This window comes from Rhinoraja longicauda, chromosome 10 (assembly GCF_053455715.1).
Source record: "Rhinoraja longicauda isolate Sanriku21f chromosome 10, sRhiLon1.1, whole genome shotgun sequence".
NCBI classification, from domain to species: domain Eukaryota; kingdom Metazoa; phylum Chordata; class Chondrichthyes; order Rajiformes; family Arhynchobatidae; genus Rhinoraja; species Rhinoraja longicauda.
The window spans coordinates 11,744,520-11,764,231 of record NC_135962.1 but is presented as its reverse complement, the minus strand read 5'-3'; the positions used below and the strand labels follow the sequence as shown (position 1 = coordinate 11,764,231).

Below are 19,712 nucleotides of genomic sequence, written 5' to 3'. Positions count from 1 at the left end.
TCCGTTTGGAACTGCATTTGATAGTGCGCGCAGCCTTCTTTATCTCAGTCATGTGGATCACATGTCACAATCCAGTAAGCCAGAAAAAAAGTGGCAGGACTTTGACTTTGCTGCATGTATCTTCGCCTTCAGGAAAGTAACCAAGAAAAACAAGAGAGGAATCTGGAGTCATGGAGCATGGAATCAGGCCCTTTGGCCCATGTCAACCATGCAGCCCAAGATGCCCCTTCTAAGCTAGTCCCATTTGTCCAAGTTTGCCCCATATCCCTCTAAGCCTTCCCTATCCATGTACCTGTTCAAGTGTTGTTTAAATGCTTTTATAGTACATGCCTCAACTTCCTCCTGTGGCAGTTCATTCCATGTACCCACCACACTCTAAGTAAAGATAGTTGCCCCTCAGGTTCCTATTAAATCTATCCCCTCTCACATTAAACCTATCCCCTCTCACATTAAACCTGTCCTCTGGTTCTTAATTCCCCTACCCTGGGATAAAAGACTCTGTGCATTAATCCTATCTATCCCGCTCATGATTTTATACACCTCTATATGATCACCCCTCAGCCTTCTGTGCTCCAAGGAATAAAGTCCTAGCCTGCCCAATCTCTCCCTGTAACCCAAGCCCTTGATGCTGGCAACATCCTCATAAATCTTCTCTGCACTATTTGTAGCTTAATGACATCTGTCAAATAACAGGGAGATCAAACTGAACACTGCTCCAAATGTGGTCTCACCAACGTCTTGTCCAACTGTAACATAACGTCCCAACTTTTACACACATGGAGGAACATGCAGGAAGGCATAATCTTAAACGTTAATGTCAGCCTTTTGTGGGTGATCTCAGGAAGCGTTTTTTCACTCAAAGGATGGTGAAAGTAAAGGTCTCTCTCCTATAAAAGTGTATGGGCATAGTGTCAATTGAAAATTTAAAAACTGGGATTAGAAAATTTAGAATACATGGATACCATTTATGGTTAAGAGCCATCAATTTTAAATGTAAATAAGGAGACATTTCCTCACACAAAGGGATGCAGATCTTTGGGATTCTCTACCTTGAAAGGCTTGGACGCAGATATTTGGAGTTGTTACGAATCATCCAATGACAGATCGCCTTACGGGCAATTACTACGTTGCTATGAGATGATATGAATCACCCAATGGCAAAGGAGGAGATAGACATGTTCCCATCACCTCCAGCTAGCTTAAAGCTGGATTCCAAGCCAGGAAATTGAACATTTTATTTTATTAGGAACACAAATCTGTTCATCACCATCTGGTTAGGTTGCACTAAGTTCCAGTCTCAGTGACATTTGGCGCATCAGGAGTTCATACTTACTCACAGCACAGCATGGCTCAGACTGTCAGAACCACGGAAGAGAATCTTTATAACGATTATTCTTGGACCCAAAGTTATAACCTACCAGGGAAACCTGAACAGAGATGGGCACAGCGGCAAGAGGTGACTGAGAAAGAACCAGATAGCAGATTCATTTTAGTTGACATGGAAAAAACGTATTCAGTCATGAAATCATAGCACCAGGACACATATCGTCTCAGGATAAAGTGGCAGTACAGTGGCACAGCTGCTGCTTCACAGCGCCCGAGACCTGGTTTCAATCCTGAGCTTGGGTGTTGTCTAGTTGGAGTTTGCAAGTTCTCCCGGTGACCGCGTGAGTTTCCTCCAGGAGCTCAGATTTCTTCCTACATCCCAAAGATATCTGGATTTGTAGATTAAATGGCCTTTTTAAATTGCCTCTAGTGTATCGGGAGTGGATGAGAAAGTGGGATAACATAGAACTAGTGTGAACAGGTGATCGATGGTTGGCGTGGACAGCAGACAAAGGGCCTGTTTCCATGCTGTATCAATTCAATCAATAAAGAGTAAGATTGAGATGAAAAGTAATTTCTTTACACAGACAGTTTTTCTTCATCTTGTTGGAATGTGGATGCTAAAATGTTGAATATATTCAACTGTGAGATTAACAGAATTTTGGGACACTAATGGTATCAGAAAACATGGGAATCAGATGACAAAGTGGATAAGGTACAGGAAAGTCATAACCTTACCAACTGACAGAGTAGGTCTTACTTTTCTCCCACTCAAATTTTTAGCTGACATGACTACATTAATTTTTTATCTAAATGCTTTTCGCGGACCCTACAATGTGGCATTTTTAAATTCATTTTCCGGACATATGCACTGGCAGGAATAGCATTCTTGCCCATTCCTAAATACCCTTGAGAGATGGTGGTGAGCCTTTCTCTTGAAGCACAGCTACCTTGCGTTTTAGGCATGTTTGATTTATGCGGTTTTGGAATAACGTGCTTGTTTAATCAATACCAAAGCATAATTTATACGCTTGTATTTTTGAAATAACGCGCTCAGATTTGGAAAAAGATTCCACACTCCATGTCCGGAAAATATTCACCTGCCTCATCTGGGGAGCCTAAAGATAAAAAAGACACAATAAGCAATCACAATTGATGTAAAATTAGATGTGGTCAACCGCCTTCAGGGAGGGGAGCATGTATCTTGTGTATAGTCGCCAATGTAAGTTTTAGCATTTACATTGAGAAAGAGATTTAAATACATATAATGGGAATACTGTAGTATTAGTGTTAATGTATAATGTTAGTGGGTACTTGATGGTTGGTGTGGACTCAGTGGGCTTAAGGTTTTTTTCCATGTTGTATGACTCTATAAGCTCTTAAGCTTTCTGCTCAAAAAAATATATGACTTTGCAATAGATCCTCTAGTTAACCCATTCAACCAAAACATTACTTTGGTAATTGGCAGAGTATGTCCTTCAAACCCAGTGAATATTTCTGAAGTGAGGAGCCCAGATCTCTCACAATATTCACTTTGGAGTTTAACAAGCTTCCATCTCCTTGCATTAAAGCTCTTGCTTTAATGAATGTGGAACAACAAAGGTATACTGACGTAAAAGGAAATATGTTAATAATAAGTCTAACCTCTGGCTGTTCTCCATGATGGTGCAGTCCCAGGTGAGTTGGAACATCGTCACCTGGAGGTATTAAGTCGCCTTGGAAATTGAACCTTGCTTGCATCTGCTGAATGTGAAAAAAAACAAATAAATATCATTAATATAATCACCTTTTGTAAGAAAAGTGATGTCATATTGTTATTCAGCGTGCATTATACATTCCTGTATATAATGCTTGGTAGGTTTTCGGATTTGAGCTTAATGGTGGAAACTTTGACTGTCTGGAAACATTTGCGTTAGTTTCACTAAACCTTCCTGATAAATTCATTCAGTCTTAGGCCAACCATCTTCTCTTCAGGACAGTGGCCCGTCAGTCCCACAAGTCTACTTGATCTCATAGTTTCTCTCTATTCCGTAACAATCCATGGCCTCTCACTGTATACTGAATGGGTGAGTAACTTCAGCACGTTCTCACTGTTGTGTAACAGGGCTACTCAATCTCCGAGGGGCTCGCTGCTCCCTGACAGGTCACTCAGTCCCCTTGGTCCACCGAAGGACAACTTGGTCTCAGATCTGCCAGATCTGCAGACTTTGATCTATGCTCTGCGAAGGATCCACTCAGAGTTATAGTCATACAGTATGGAAATAGTCCCTTCGGCCGAACTTGGCCACGCCCACCAACATGCCCCATCTACACCTTAACCCTCTAAACCTATCCTATTCATGTATCTGTTCAAATGTCCCTTAAACGTTATGATAGTACCAGCCTCAATTACCTCCTCTGGCAGGTCGTTCCATATACCTAGCACCCTTTGTGTAAAAAAGTTACCCCTCAGCTTCCTATTAAATTTTTCCCTCCTCACCTTAAAGCTATGTCCTCTTGTTCTTGATTCCCCTTCTCTGGGCAAAAGACTGTGCATTTACCCGATCTATTCCTCTCATGAGCGTCTATACCTCTATAAGATCACCCCTCATCCTCCTACGCTCCAAGGTATAAAGCCCTAGCCTGTTCAGCCTCTCCCTATAGCTCAGGCTCTTGGGTCCTTGGAACATTCTCACCAATCTTCTCTGCACCATTTCAAACTTGATAACATCTTTCCTATAACATGGTGACCAAAACTGAACACAATACTCTAAATGTGGCCTCACCAATATCTTATACAACTGTAACATGACCCCCCCAACCTCTATACTCAATACTCTGATGAAGGGCAATGTACTGAAAGCCTTATTGACCACCCTATCTGCCTGTGATGTCACTTTCAAGGAACTATGTACCTGCACTCCTAGATCCCTCTGCTCTACAACACTCCAGAGTCCTGCCATTCACAGTGTAGGTCCTGAACTTGTTAGACTGCCCAAGATGCAACACCTCGTATTTCTCTGTATTAAATTCCATCAACCATTCCTCAGCACAACTGATCAAGATCTTGCTGCAATCTTTGACAACCATCTTCACCATCTACAATACCGCCCACTTTATTGTCATCTGCAAACTTGCTAATCATGCCTTGTATGTTCCACCCACTCCCTTGCTTCTCTGGACCTCGACAACTGGGACAACACAATCGCACAGTCTATCTGTTTCACATGAGGACCAGTCGTGGAGAGATGCAGACCCTTCAGTTCTCCGAGTCCGGATTGACCACAACTCACCCATTCAGTACCAGTCTCTCTGTTCCATAAGTTTTTTAGTGCTCTAATCTCTCTTTGTTCATTCACAAATTTCCCAGAACTAAGACCATCATAGAACCACTCAATTGCACAATCTCTCTGTTGCTTCACACATCTCATATCCCGTCTCTCCCTCCCTCCCTCCTTCACCCATATCCTACATCTCCACCACAGGACTGTCCGGCTTCAGACTGACTGTTCCATTACCGAGGACTCCTCGGTCCCAGCATTCCATGGCCGGTACATTCGGTCTCTCTTTCTCACCTCGCTCACTTGGCCTCTCATGAAGTACAACTCCATGTCAAGAATGCTTGTACTGTTCATCCACAGAGCTCTTCAATCCAAAAGATTCCTATAGCTCCAAATGACAGGCCTATACAATCTGTCTCTCATTGCTCCATGAAGGGCTGCCCAGTCCCAGTGTCTCGAAGGGAGGAAGGCCCTATTATAGTCCCCACATTGCCATGCGTTACCTTGTTGGTCTTCCGCCGTCTGGGTTTGGGCAGGTCTTTCATCCATTCCAGCTTCTCGTACTCCAGTACATCCATGTGGACCCATCCTTTCTCAGGTTTCAGTGGAATATCAGGTTCTGTGAAAATGTAGTAATAACACAATGAGAGTTTCTCTAAAAAAGTATTGTCCAGTGGCAGAAGGGTTGGTAACCAAAATTTCAGATTTAAGGCTTGCCAAAAACATCGAACAAGAGGAGAAATCTTCTTCCCCAAAACACTAAAGTTCTTGTCATCTAGAATACATTTCCAAAAATCTAGTGGAAGCAAGTTCAAACAGAACTAGATAATTCTTGAATGAGTATAAGAAAATAACTGCAGATGCTGGTACAAATCGATGGTATTTATTCACAAAATGCTGGAGTAACTCAGCAGGTCAGGCAGCATCTCAGGAGAGAAGGAATAGTTGCAAGATAAGGATCAGTCATTTAAAACAGAGATGGATCAAAATTTCCTTTCGCAGAAGGTGGTCAATCTCTGGAATTCTCTGCCAAATTGAGTTGAAATTGCGAGATCACTAAAAACATTTAGGATGAGCGTAGATACATTTTTGAAAGAAAGAGGAATTAAGGGTTACAGGGGACAGGCACAGAAGAGTTTTGAGGGCAACGTTTATCAGCCACAGTCACATTGGAGCAGATTTAAGGAACCTGATGAGACCTACTTTCTAGTTACTTATGAAAGGAAGCAACTGCAGGTGACGTGTTAAAAGAAGCGATCAGGTACAAAGTCCATACAAAGTATTAATGTGGGCAAAATAAACCAAATAACTCTTCATGCTCTGTAAAATTCTTTACTTTAGTCAATATTTAGATTTTTAGAGATACAGCGCAGAAACAGGCCCTTCGGCCCACCGGGTCCGCGCCGCCCAGCGATCCCCGCACACTAACACTATCCTACACCCACTAGGGACAATTTTTACATTTGCCCAGCCAATTAACCTACATACCTGTACGTCTTTGGAGTGTGGGAGGAAACCGAAGATCTCGGAAAAAACCCACACAGGTCACGGGGAGAACGTACAAACTCCGTACAGACAGCGCCCATAGTCAGGATCGAACCAGAGTCTCCGGCACTGCATTCGCTGTAAGGCAGCAACTCTACCGCTGCGCCACCGTGCCGCCTAAATATGGTATTACTGGATGCTGTAATGTTGAGCAAAAAAAACAAAGTGCTGAAGGAACTCAGCAGATCAGGCAACATCTGCGGGGGGAATAAACTAATGAAGTTTCGGGTCAGGAGACCTTTTTCCTTCCTCTGTCTGAAGAAAGATCCCAACCTGAAATGCTTTCTGGCCGTTTGCCTTCATAGATACCAATATGACTTCAGCACTTTGTTTTTTTGCTCGCAATTATAGTTGTTGGACTCACTCTTTTTAATAGGTTCCTAAGTAATTTTAATTATATGTGAATGGCAAAGACCTCCTTAAACATTCAGGTAGAGTGATAATGAACGACCCTGTGCGTGGGGCAAGTGTGCCATCAGCATAGAAAGCCACGTACACAGGGAGAGGCCCACCCACACAGCCCATGCTGATAGGCTGGGCAAAGCACCACACTGCAAGAAACAGCTTGGTCCAAGGCAAAAGGACCAATGATGTTCCTGCAGAGTAAGATTTGTCTATTGTTCAATGTCAGCAAAAAAATTGAGGTATTACATTGCAAATACGAGATACAATACAACACAGTGATAGAGTGAATCGTGACACCAAGCAGCTGCTGTTAAAATGTGAATGTATAGTCTCCGCTGCAGTCAGGCAGCAGAGTTACAGCAGTGACACCACTGTATATCCCAAACCCTTTGGGGAGCACCCAACAGCTGATGGCACACTGCCACCACTGCACAGCTCAGAATCAATCAATGCTATCAGTAGAGTGTGCTTGTGTCTGGTCAAAGCCAAAGATTTGAAACTGAAGGATCACATTGCAGCACTCAACTCGCTTTTCAATTATAAAAGTGACTTCCATGCAACATCATCTGTTCTGTACTGAAATGGATGCCTCTTCCTTGGACCTACTTGAGTTGACTTACGAAGAGAGCCATGGGGGTCATAGAGTCACAACAGCTCTTCGGCCTATCAAATTCTTGCTGACTTGCACTAATCCCGCTTTATTCTCTTGACATTGCCATTAACTCTCCCATCACTCAACCTACACACAAGGGGAAAACTGTAGTGGCTAATTAATCTCCTTACCAACCTGCACATTTTAGGATGGGAGAGGCAGCTCACATAGAATTTAGAATAAAAGGATGTTCTTTTAGGAAGGAGACGAGGAGAAATTTCTTTAGTTAGAGGGTGGTGAATCTGTGGAATTCTTTGCCACAGAAGGCTGTGGAGGCCAAGTCAGTGGATATTTTTAAGGCAGAGTTAGATACGTTCTTGATTAGTACAGGTGTCAGGGGTTATGGGGAGAAGGCAGGAGAATGGGGTTAGGAGGGAGAGATATATCAGCCATGATTGAATGGCGGAGTAGACGGGATGGGCTGAATGGCCTAATTCTGCTCCTATCAGTTATAGTCAATAGAGAATAGAATTGTCAATTCTGCTCCTATCAGAACATAGTCAACCGGATAACGGGTAACACCACGTGGTCAGCACCAGAGGTCAGATTTGAACCCAATCGCTGGACTATGGCACATCGGCTCTATCAGTGCGCAATGGTGCTGCCGGGAATAATATCCATTCCGACACACCATATCTCTAATCTCTCTCTCCGCTGACTCGCAGTCTGAAGAAGGGTCTCGACCTGAAACCTGTCCCGCTGAGTTACTCCAGCATTTTGTGTCCATCTTCGGTGTAAACCAGCTTCTGCAGTTCCTTCCTGCACACCTCAATCTGCACACATTGATCAATGCTCTGGAAATGAAGAAGGAACCATACCTGTCATGCAATGCTCCTGCTGCTAACAGCCGCATTAATCCAAAGATGCCATTTGCAATATAGATGTCAATGGGGTAGAAATTGGCGCATTACCCATTATTCTTGTTCTTCTGCACAACCAAATAATCTCAAGAAACGTTTTATCTTACAGAGACGCTGCCAAAGTAAAATCTAATAGGTTGGCAACACTTAGCTGACCCATCAAGCTTGCTCTGCTTGGTCAATTGGGGTTGGCATTGGCACTTAGATACACATGCATGGGATCCTCTGCTATATCTGGGACACTGCAGTAAATTATGCAGCTTGTTTACATAAGCGCCATTTATTCCTTGAAAACTGCAGACTGAGGTTTGATCTGTTCAAATATTTAAAGGATTCGAATGCTGCAAGCTCAGAGATTCCAGTTTTCACATCAGACCTTGTGTCTGCTTAATGGAATGGAACAGAACCTCATCACTAATAGAAAGTGTGTGGGGCGTGCCCCATGTTCTGACCAATACTCTTGCCCCAATCAGTGCTGTCAACATAGATTAAATGACTATTTAATTTTTATTTGTATCAGCTGTTTGCTCAGTTTCCTACATTGTAACAGAAACTGCACTTTTGCAATGTGCTGCGGTCATAGAAAATGATTATTAAATGTAAGTATTTCCTTTCCTTTGGAACGTCTAATATCATGGGAGAAACTGGCGGATTTTATTAGTGCTGTTCTACAAAGCCATTCTGTTTAACTCTGATGTGAGTACGTGAGAGGTTTGGGGCGCCTGGAGTGTGAAAAGGAAGGTCTCCCCTGCAGTAAAGGGTCGAGATGTTTTACCTGGCACCCACAGCATGCCGGGAGCAAGCCAGCGGTGAACCGTCCCTGGAGTACCGTGTGCAGTTTTGGTCTCCAAATTTGAGGAAGGATATTCTTGCTATTGAGGGCGTGCAGCGTAGGTTTACTAGGTTAATTCCCGGAATGGCGGGACTATCATATGTTGAAAGACTGGAGCAACTAGGCTTGTATACACTGGAATTTAGAAGGATGAGAGGGGATCTTATCGAAACATATAAGATTATTAAGGGGTTGGACACGTTAGAGGCAGGAAACATGTTCCCAATGTTGGGGGAGTCCAGAACCAGGGGCCACAGTTTAAGAATAAGGGGTAGGCCATTTAGAACTGAGATGAGGAAAAACTTTTTCAGTCAGAGAGTTGTGAATCTGTGGAATTCTCTGCCTCAGAAGGCAGTGGAAGCCAATTCTCTGAATGCATTCAAGAGAGAGCTAGATAGAGCTCTTAAGGATAGCGGAGTCAGGGGGTATGGGGAGAAGGCAGGAACGGGGTACTGATTGAGAATGATCAGCAATGATCACATTGAATGGCGGTGCTGGCTCAAAGGGCCGAATGGCCTCCTCCTGCACCTATTGTCTATTGTCCCATATCTGTACCATGATTTTCTCAGAGACGTCCATCCCACATCAGTGAAACATTAAGGCGGCTGTCAGCAAGCTCTCAATCAAATGCTGGGGAATTGTCCACCATAAGTCATTTGCTTGCACTGGCACAAGGATTGGTGAATTCTGTGGGACAACAACATTCAGATAAGATTCCACCGTCTTCTCTGCATGCAGATGGGGAAGTGATAGTATGCAATTGAGAAACTATTACTTAAAGGGATCCTCTGATATCCAAGCTTCCAGTTATAACCAAGAACTGGTTATTAGTCCATTTCCCCCACAACCATTGCTTGTTGACTGGTGTTTCCCAAATACAAAATACCTTGTTTTCCAGGATACCCGTGGAGACTCATTGCACTGAAGAAATCAATAGGTGTTATGGAAATTCGGGAAATCAAGAGGTAAAAGATGAGACCTGAACTTGCGGAGTGAATGGCTTAATGATCTATCACTGTGGCAAAGTTGGCGGCACGGTGGCACGGTGGTAGAGTTGCTGCCTTACAGCGCCAGAGACCCTGGTTCAATCCTGACTACGAGTGCTGTCCGTATGGTCAATAGTCAATAGTCAGTGTATTTATCACATACACATAAATGTGCAGTGAAATGAAAGATTACCCGCAGTTCAACAATAAGACCAATAAAAATAAGCAATAAAAATATGCAATAACACACAATCATAAACCAACACCAAACAATAGAAACATCCATCACAGTGAGTCTCCTCCAGTCACCTCCTCACTGTGATGGAAGGCCAGAATGTCTTTTTCTCTTCCCCTGCCGTCTTCTCCCGCGGTCAGGCTGTTGGAGTTGCCCCGTCGGGGCGGTCGGGGCTCCCGACATTGAAGCGCCGCGCCGGACGGTGAAAGGTCCGCGGCGGGCCGACCCAAGTATGGAGTTTGTACGTTCTCCCCGTGACCGCATGTGTTTTCTCCGGGTGCTCTGGTTTCCTCCCACACTCCAAAGACGTACAGGTTTGTAAGTTGATTGGCTTTGGTAAAGTTGTAGATTGTCCCTGGTGTGTGGGATAGTGGTGGTGTACAGGGATCACTGGTCGGCGCAGACTCGGTGGGCCAAAGGGCCTGTTTTCACGATGCATCTCTAAACTAAAACTATAACCAAAAACTCTGCTTCGTTGTCAGCAAAATGAAGGATCTGGTCATTGACTTCAGCAAGCAGGGTGGAGTGTATACCTCAATGTGTATTAGATTCAAGATTCAAGATTCAAGATAGCTTTATTGTCATCCAAATTGGACGAAATTCAGTCACCCACAGTCCAACAACAAAAGCATCAAAATAGGCATTAAAATTACACAACCCCAAAACACACAAAAGAAGAAACATCCATCAAGAAAACATCCATCACAGTGAGTCTCCTCCAGTCCTCTCCTCACTGTGATGGAAGGCCACAATGTCTTTTCCCTTCTCCTGCCGTCCTCTCCCGCGGTCGGGTTGTTGTGGTTGCAGGCCGCGCCGGACGGTCCGCAGCGGGCCGAGCCGAAGGCGAGTCGCAGCCGCTCCCGCAGCCTCCGAAGACGGCCGGCTCCGCCGACGATAAGTCCGATCCGGGGCGGGCGAACACGCTGTCGCTGCCGCTGTTGCTGCACGTCGGGGCGGTCGTGGCTCCCGACATTGAAGCCCCCGCCCAGCAGAGAAATATCCCGTGGCCTATCTTAGGCCGCGCCGGACGGTGAAATGTCCGCGACCCAAGCCCCGCGATCCGGGGCGGGCAAACACGCTGCCGCTGCCGGAGCTCCCGATGTCGGCATCCACGCGGCCCGAGCCTAAGGCGAGTCGCAGCTGCTCTCGCAGCCTCCGAAGACGGCCAGCTCCGATGATGGTAAGTCCGGTCCGCGGGCTCTGCGAACCGGAGCCCTGGAGGCCGACAGCTCCAGGAGTTGGGCCGATGGTAGGCCGCAGCAGGAACGGAGACAACACCCAGAAAACAAAGGTCGGGTCTCCGTTCGGAAGGGACACCTATTTACAATTTTACAGTTCCCCCCCCCCCCCCCCCCCCACATACACACATAGTACACAAACACAAAAACACGACATCACAACTACAATTAAGACAAAAAAACAACAAAAACACAAAGACAAATGGACCGCAGGTAAGCCGCAGCTGCTATGGCAGTGCCGCCATTTTGGATAGTTGAAGTGGAGACAGGTAGGAGTTTCCTGTTCCTAAAACTTTAAACTGAGACCATTAACGTCCCTCTCAGATGGATGTGGACACTCCTGCCACACTATTCAAATGGTAACACCAGAGAATATTCCCAGTGCCCTGATCAAAACGCATCCCTCAAACAACATCGGCAGTCATAATCACACTGCTGTTTGTGGCAAAATGCCACGTTCAAATTGGTTGCTATGCTCCCAACATTATAACATTGACTACACTTCAAATAATACTTCATTGGCTGCAGAAACAACCAAAGGACATGAAAGGCATTCTTTGTTCCTTCATAACTGTGATTAAGCCTATTCCAACACTCCTAGTGTCTTGGATCGTTGTGGCACCAGGAGATATGCTGTCCATCAATTTAGTGGCTGCCATAGATCGGAGACCGTGGAATGATTTTCGATCTTTCGGGTTGATAATCATATAGTGCCTTTCTGGCAATACTTCAAACAATCTAAAGAAGAATTGGAACGAAAATGGCTCCAAAACAAAGAGCACTCTCCAATATGAGGTAACATTATAAAATGGAGTACAAGACTGCAGGCTCAGCTGCCAGATGTCAAATTGTCAGGATGTTGAGGAGCATTTTTACTCAGCATTTAAACCCCTCAGCAACATTCTTCATCTTTACTGGTATTAGCAAGACCGACCCAATCAATACCTGTCAGCATCACAGCATCTCAGCATCAGCATTTCACGAGCAGCCACAGGGGGATTTTGTATTGATCTAATTGATAATAACCGTTGTTAAAAAAATGTTTTGTCCCCAAATGTTGGTGCGTGAGGAGCTGCCTGAAAATACCCTGTTGACCATTTCCGGAGTAGGAGAGACAATCTGAGATGTAGAACCACCCAAAGAGAGATTGGGAAATATGATCAACCCGTTGGGGAGGGAGAGAGAGGGGGAGGGAGAGAGAGGGGGAGGGAGAGAGAGGGGGAGGGAGAGAGAGAGGGGGAGGGACAGAGAGAGGGGGAGGGAGAGAGAGAGGGGGAGGGAGAGAGAGAGGGGGAGGGAGAGAGAGGGGAGGGAGAGAGAGGGGAGGGAGAGAGAGGGGAGGGAGAGAGAGGGGGAGGGAGAGAGAGGGGGAGGGAGAGAGAGGGGGAGGGAGAGAGAGGGGGAGGAAGAGAGAGGGGGAGGGAGAGAGAGGGGGAGGGAGAGAGAGGGGGAGGGAGAGAGAGGGGGAGGGAGAGAGAGGGGGAGGGAGAGAGAGGGGGAGGGAGAGAGAGGGGGAGGGAGAGAGAGGGGAGGGAGAGAGAGGGGGAGGAGAGAGAGGGGGAGGGAGAGAGAGGGGGAGGGAGAGAGAGGGGGAGGGAGAGAGAGGGGGAGGGAGAGAGAGGGGGAGGGAGAGAGAGGGGGAGGGAGAGAGAGGGGGAGGGAGAGAGAGGGGGAGGGAGAGAGAGGGGGAGGGAGAGAGAGGGGGAGGGAGAGAGAGGGGGAGGGAGAGAGAGGGGGAGGGAGAGAGAGGGGGAGGGAGAGAGAGGGGGGAGGGAGAGAGAGGGGGAGGGAGAGAGAGGGGAGGGAGATAGAGGGGGAGGAGAGAGAGAGGGGGAGGGAGAGAGAGAGGGGGAGGGAGAGAGAGAGGGGGAGGGAGAGAGAGGGGGAGGGAGAGAGAGAGGGGAGGGAGAGAGAGGGGAGGGAGAGAGAGGGGGAGGGAGAGAGAGGGGGAGGGAGAGAGAGGGGGAGGGAGAGAGAGGGGAGGGAGAGAGAGGGGGAGGGAGAGAGAGGGGGAGGGAGAGAGAGGGGGAGGGAGAGAGAGGGGGAGGGAGAGAGAGGGGGGAGGGAGAGAGAGGGGGAGGGAGAGAGAGGGGGAGGGAGAGAGAGGGGGGAGGGAGAGGGGGAGGGAGAGAGAGGGGGAGGGAGAGAGAGGGGAGGGAGAGAGAGGGGGAGGGATAGAGAGGGGGAGGGAGAGAGAGGGGGAGGGAGAGAGGGGGAGAGGGAGAGAGGGGGGAGGGAGAGAGGGGGGAGGGAGAGAGGGGGGGAGGGAGAGAGGGGGGAGGGAGAGAGAGGGGGAGGGAGAGAGGGGGGAGGGAGAGAGAGGGGGAGGGAGAGAGAGGGGAGGGAGAGAGAGGGGGAGGGAGAGAGAGGGGGAGGGAGAGAGAGGGGGAGGGAGAGAGAGGGGGAGGGAGAGAGAGGGGGAGGGAGAGAGAGGGGGGAGGGAGAGAGAGGGGGAGGGAGAGAGAGGGGGAGGGAGAGAGAGGGGGAGGGAGAGAGAGGGGGAGGGAGAGAGGGGGAGGGAGAGAGAGGGGAGGGAGAGAGAGGGGGGAGGGAGAGAGAGGGGGAGGGAGAGAGAGGGGAGGGAGAGAGAGGGGGAGGGATAGAGAGGGGGAGGGAGAGAGAGGGGGAGGGAGAGAGAGGGGAGGGAGAGAGGGGGAGAGGGAGAGAGGGGGGGAGGGAGAGAGGGGGGAGGGGAGAGAGGGGGGAGGGAGAGAGAGGGGGAGGGAGAGAGGGGGGAGGGGAGAGAGGGGGGGAGGGAGAGAGAGGGGGAGGGAGAGAGGGGGGAGGGAGAGAGGGGGGAGGGAGAGAGGGGGGGGAGGGAGAGAGAGGGGGAGGGAGAGAGAGAGGAAGGGAGAGAGAGAGAGAGAGGAAGAGAGAGAGAGAGAGGAAGGGGGAGAGAGAGAGGAAGGGGGAGAGAGAGAGGAAGGGGGAGAGAGAGAGGGGAGGGAAGGGGAGAGAGAGGGAGGGAAGGGGAGAGAGAGGGAGGGAGGGAGAGAGGGAGGGAGGGGGAGAGAGGGGGTGGGAGAGGGGGGGGAGAGAGGGGGGGAGAGACAGAGAAAGAAAGTGTGTGTGAGAGTGATAGTGAGCGAGTGATGATCAAAAAGGGTGGGGAGGGTCAGGTACAAAAGGTCACCTGGCAGGAAGGAGCAAGTGGGTAAGGACAAAGGAGGCTGGAGGGGGGGCGGCCAAGGAGGTAAAGAGGTAAAAAGAAAAGATGTGTAAAAAGTGAGGAAAGGCGTTAAAAACGGAGGGAGGAAGAGAAAGAGAAACTGAATGCAATGGTGAAGCAATGAAAATTGAGATTGAGAAAGATGCCAGAAGTCAAAGAACAGAGCCAGAGCTCTAAAGTGGCTCAGTTACGGAGGGATGAAAGATGGAGGGAAATGAGCATAGAGTCGAGAACATTAGATTCTAGGTTAATGTACAGGTCAATAGAGTGATGGATGAACATGACACGAGTTGGTGCGATGACAGCCGAGTTTTATACGTGCTTGTGTTTATGGAGTTTGAACGGGATAGATATCAAGCTAAAAGATGGACACAAAATGCTGGAGTAACTCAGAGATGCTGCCTGTCCCACTGAGTTACTCCATTATCTTGTGTCGATCTTTGGTGTAACCCAACATCTGCAATTCCTTCCTGCACATAAGACGTTAAGCAAGTTTTGTATGTGAGAAAAGAAACAGGTTAACATTTCAGTGCTGGACATTTTATTCAGTGCCAGTTGCCTTTAAAGATTCCTTCTGAAAACACTAATATTTTTCTTTCCACAGATGTTGCTGGAGTCGTAGAAAATGCTGGCAAAGCACTGCAGCCATTGCAGACTCACAGTTTTCTTTTTATTTCACGTGAAAGCTTTCAGAGAGTCTTACAGAATTGCAAAATTACAGTGAGGGCAGAAGGTTGTATCTCTGAGGAAAGAGGTCTTATATCTTTGTCATTCTAATCTTATCTTCCCCGTACAGCCCTATTCATAAGTAGATTCAGTATTGTGCCCTTGAAGGGCAGAACTGAACCATCCTACAACTGAAAGCATTCGGATGGGTTCACTTGCTTCAGATAAATAGCTGAAAATTGTGAATAAAATGGGCTGTTAGATGGAACCTATTTTATTTATAAATGCAATGGGTAAAAGCTATCAGCTCTAAATTGGCAGAGCAGCTTAAAATTGCTGAGGAAGGACATTTATATGAAAAGGCTTGTTAATGTAAAAGTTACCAGGAAACCTTAAATAGTAAAAAAAGGACCCTGATATAAGCATTAGAAGGGAATGAAGACCCAAAGTTATTTGGTAGATTGGTTGATAGAATGCATTGGGGACAGTTTTCTGGAGCAGTAAGTCAGGGAACTGAAGAACAAGTCTCCCTAAAACCATACCATATGTAAAAAAAACACGGTCGATTAGTATTCTCACAGTAAGAGATCCTCTGGGGAAATTTATATAGTCACTTTTTTTTTGCATTTCAAAAGGGATACAGATTAGTCAGAAACTAGATCAAATAAACCCAACCATCTAGACATGAGGCAGTAAAGAAATGTAAAAATTTGCCAGCAGGGTTTTAAGAGAATATTTTTTAATTCCCTGCTCTATAAGTACAGAATTCTGCAAAGTCCAACATTTTACAACTACCAGGAAACGTGGATGTTTCAGAACTTGATTATATTATGCTACTGTGAAATAAAAACTCCACAAGACCTATCCATCCAAAGCTATTGCAAGAGATTGAGGATAATATATTACCTTTAAAGATGATTCTTATACTGTTGCCCTAAGATTAGTAACACTGGGGATTGGGAGAGTTTTAGAATCCAGCACCAAACGAAAAATAAAAATTGATAAAAGGGGAGAAAATAAATTATGAAAGTCAATTAGAAATTAATATAAAGAAACAATTGTACTATATCCTATAATTGCGAAAAGAAACGTCCCAATCAGGAGACCATTTCGCCCATCAGATCTGTACTAGCCCTTATCAGTCCGTTTGTTCCTTTTAGTTCTCTGAAATCCTACAACTTATTCTCTTGCACATGCCCACCAACTGAAGAATTAACAGATCTTTGTGATATGGGAGGGAATCAGAACACTCAGAGGAAACCGACACAGTAACAGGGGGAAACATTTAAAATCCATAAAGATGGCAACAGAGGTCAGGATCACACCAATATGCCACCCTGAGAAACCAAATTAAATGTAAGACCCGGACAAAGAAAGCAGAAAAGATAACAGAGAGTAAAAGGGAGCCCCGGACACCAAACATTGTTTTTTAAAATCTATATTCACAATCAATGGCCCACAGCGAGCCTGTCACTTGCTCTGCTTACAGGCCTCCAAGCACAATCTCTCATTGGGAGGACGCCTACCAGTTGACTGGCAAGGCCCACTGCAGCACAGGGGCCTTCCAATCAACATTGGCACCCTCCATCCACAGAATTTCTTTGAGAGCTGACTGAACCCAGCCACTGTCTTGGTGGCTGCCAAAGATTCAGAGGTATTCAATGTGAGCAGGGATTTTATGACTATCTGACATTCATAAACTTTCTGAGATTCCTCAAAGTTACACATATTATCGCTAAACAAAAATATAAACTTCTCAAAATAACAGGAAACAATTACAATAATTAAACAGATTTAAATCACAAGAAGAAAACAAGCTTTACTTATCCTTCTCCTCCAAGCAACCGTTTTTCTCCCATTACACCCAATGGGCCCCACTGGACTCCCCAGGCCCAGCAAGCAGGTTTCCAGGCCTTAGTGCTGGGAAATCAGCAGAAGTTTGGACTACCGTACCGGACATGGTGAGGCCCTGATACCTTGAGTGCAAATCAAATGAACAGAAGCTTTGGGAGTCTGCATTCACTCTGCTTCTCACAGCACGTAGCCCCATCGGCAAAATCACTTTTAGTCATAAGACTCATGTCATTAAAAGTACCATCAATGGAGGGGAACCACTGGTCTATGGACAGAGAAGGCCTTTGATGTAATTAAGATCAGTACGGAGAAAACTGGAGAAATTGAAGGGACGACGAATGAAATCTGGAACATAACCTGCATACCGAGATTCTAAATGAAGCAGCTGCAAAGATAGTTTAGTTTAGTTCAGTTTAGTTTAGAGATACAGAGCAGAAACAGGCCCTTTGACCCACTGGGTCTGTGCCGACCAGCGATCCCCGCATATTAACACTATCCTACACCCACTAGGGATAATTTTACATTCACCCAGCCAATTAAACCTCAAACCTGTACGTCTTTGAATTGTGGGAGGAAACCGAAGATCTTGGAGAAAACCCACGCAGGTCACGGGGAGAACGTACAAACTCCGTACAGACAGCACCCGTAGTCGGGATCGAACCCGGGTCTCCGGCACTGCATTCGCTGTGAGGCAGCAACTCTACCGCTGCGCCACCGTGCCGGACACAGTGATGCATTAGCTGCAACTTTTATTATTACTTTGAACACTATCCAGCAAACTTACAGAGAGCAATTGTAATATTGCTTGTCAGGAAAGGATGGAGAAAAATGTAATGAACTGCAGACCATTTAGCCACAAATCTGACCGGAAGTCAGCAAAATGCTGAATCCATCATGAAGGACATAGTTATAAAACCATAATGTATTTTGATAGTCATAGTTTCACGATGGAAAAATAGTGTCTGACAAACCTGATAGAAATTTTATCCAAGGTAAGGAGTAATAGAGCAAGACATGCTAGAATCCGAGAGGAATTGAGAACGCAGATGAGGAAATTAGAGGCAGAGGTCATATTCTCAGGATGTTATCAGTGATTTAGGACAGAGGTAAAGATTATTTTTTTTACGCATAGGATCTCTGGAATTCTTAACTTAGCTTTCGACTATATTCAAGGATGAATGGATTTTTAGACAGCGAGGGAATTATGAGAAAATGGGAGTCAGGAAAGAGATGAGATCGAGAGATAGATTCTCATGGTTGAGATAGATTCAAGAGATAGATTCTTGAATAGTAAGGGTGTCAAAGGTTCCAGGGAGAAGGCAGGAGAGTGAAAAATAGATCGGCCATGATTGAATCGCAGAGTAGACTTGATGGGCTGAATGGCCTAATTCTGCTCCGATGTCATCTGATATGATCCAATGGAGGTACAATACTAGTGAAAACCAATAGTACAAGTGGATTCATTTTGAGAGGGAGGGAGGAGGGAGGAGGGAGGGAGGGAGAGAGCATGTGAGTGATTGTGAAAAATAACCTAGAAATTAAAACATCTAGATTAAATTAAGCAATGGTTAAATAGCAAGAAAAATATATAATTTGCATTAATATCAATTACAAAGTTGCCAGTGATAGGTGTCTTGTTCTACTTATCTGGAGTTCAAATGGTTTGAGGAGAGTGTTCCTGTACAGATATGGAGCATAGAAACAGGCACTCCACCGAATATAAAAGTAAAATTAAAGTGCATTTGGGTATTCATGAGAGAAGCATTCAATAGTCTGGAAAGTCTGCTTGACAGGCACTACCAGCTGGCGTTTAAAGACGTGGAGAAGCACGGGGTCGATATAGGGAATTCTGTCGCTCGTAGTCCAGCGGAGAAAGCTATCACATCCAAAGGTATGAACAAAGAAGAGATGTACCCATCAGGATGTTGTTGAACAGATATTTTCAGGTAAAGAAAGAGACTATGAGGGGATTTCAACTAAATTCTAACTGGTCTCTTTTGCTTCAATACTTTCAACTCATAAATAAAATCCACCAGACCTGCAAGCCCAAGGCAGCACATTGATCTAAGCAACTATTTGCATAACTTCACCACACACCCACTTCTCTCCTTATTGCATTGAAATTTGCACCAGGTATTTATCTGGACCCTTTTTGAAAATGACCCACTGAACTTGTTTATTCCACTTTATCAGGAAGCAATTATAAATCTAATTGACTTGCTACCGAAAGGAATTCTCATTTTTCTGGCTCCAGTGCCAATAACCTTGAAAGTATTTGCTGTTTTCCAACCTCTCAGCCAGATAAAACAACGTCTTCATTTTTTGTTCATTGGAAAGAACTCTTATGAGTTTGACCACTGCCATTACATCTTTCCTGCTGAATTTCTTACCTGTACTTTCTTGATCCATTGGATCATCGTTGGGCGAGTTGGACTGTTGTTCGGCCTCGAGGCGAGAATCCCTTTGCTTATCCTCATCATTGTTTTCTGCTTCTTGTGCCTTAGTTTTATTGCTGGAGGCTTCAGTGCAGCTTTTCCCTGATCTTCTTGACTTGAGAAAAGCGATCAAACTTGGGTCTAGTTAAAAAGGAAATTGGGAGGGGGTTGGGAGAGAAACAAAAAGTGTTAACATACTTGGTGGGAAGAACTAATTATTGTTAAATTTTGTAAAAGCATCACCTAAAA

At 45.8% G+C, this 19,712-nt stretch overlaps 1 protein-coding gene across 4 annotated transcripts in view; it reads right to left on the bottom strand.

Annotated features, from left to right (window-relative positions):
- The window catches only part of rpap1 (RNA polymerase II associated protein 1), a 111,604-nt gene that overhangs the window by 60,999 nt on the left and 30,893 nt on the right, over positions 1–19,712 (bottom strand). For 3 of the 4 annotated variants that reach the window (XM_078407103.1, XM_078407106.1, XM_078407104.1), the window contains exons 7-9: positions 19,419–19,604; positions 5,090–5,205; positions 2,971–3,069 (exon numbers count right to left, since the gene is read on the bottom strand). In XM_078407103.1, the coding sequence (XP_078263229.1) occupies positions 2,971–3,069; positions 5,090–5,205; positions 19,419–19,604 (401 nt within the window). The remainder of the gene's footprint in view (positions 1–2,970; positions 3,070–5,089; positions 5,206–19,418; positions 19,605–19,712) is intronic. The other variant, XM_078407105.1, reaches the window with a different exon arrangement.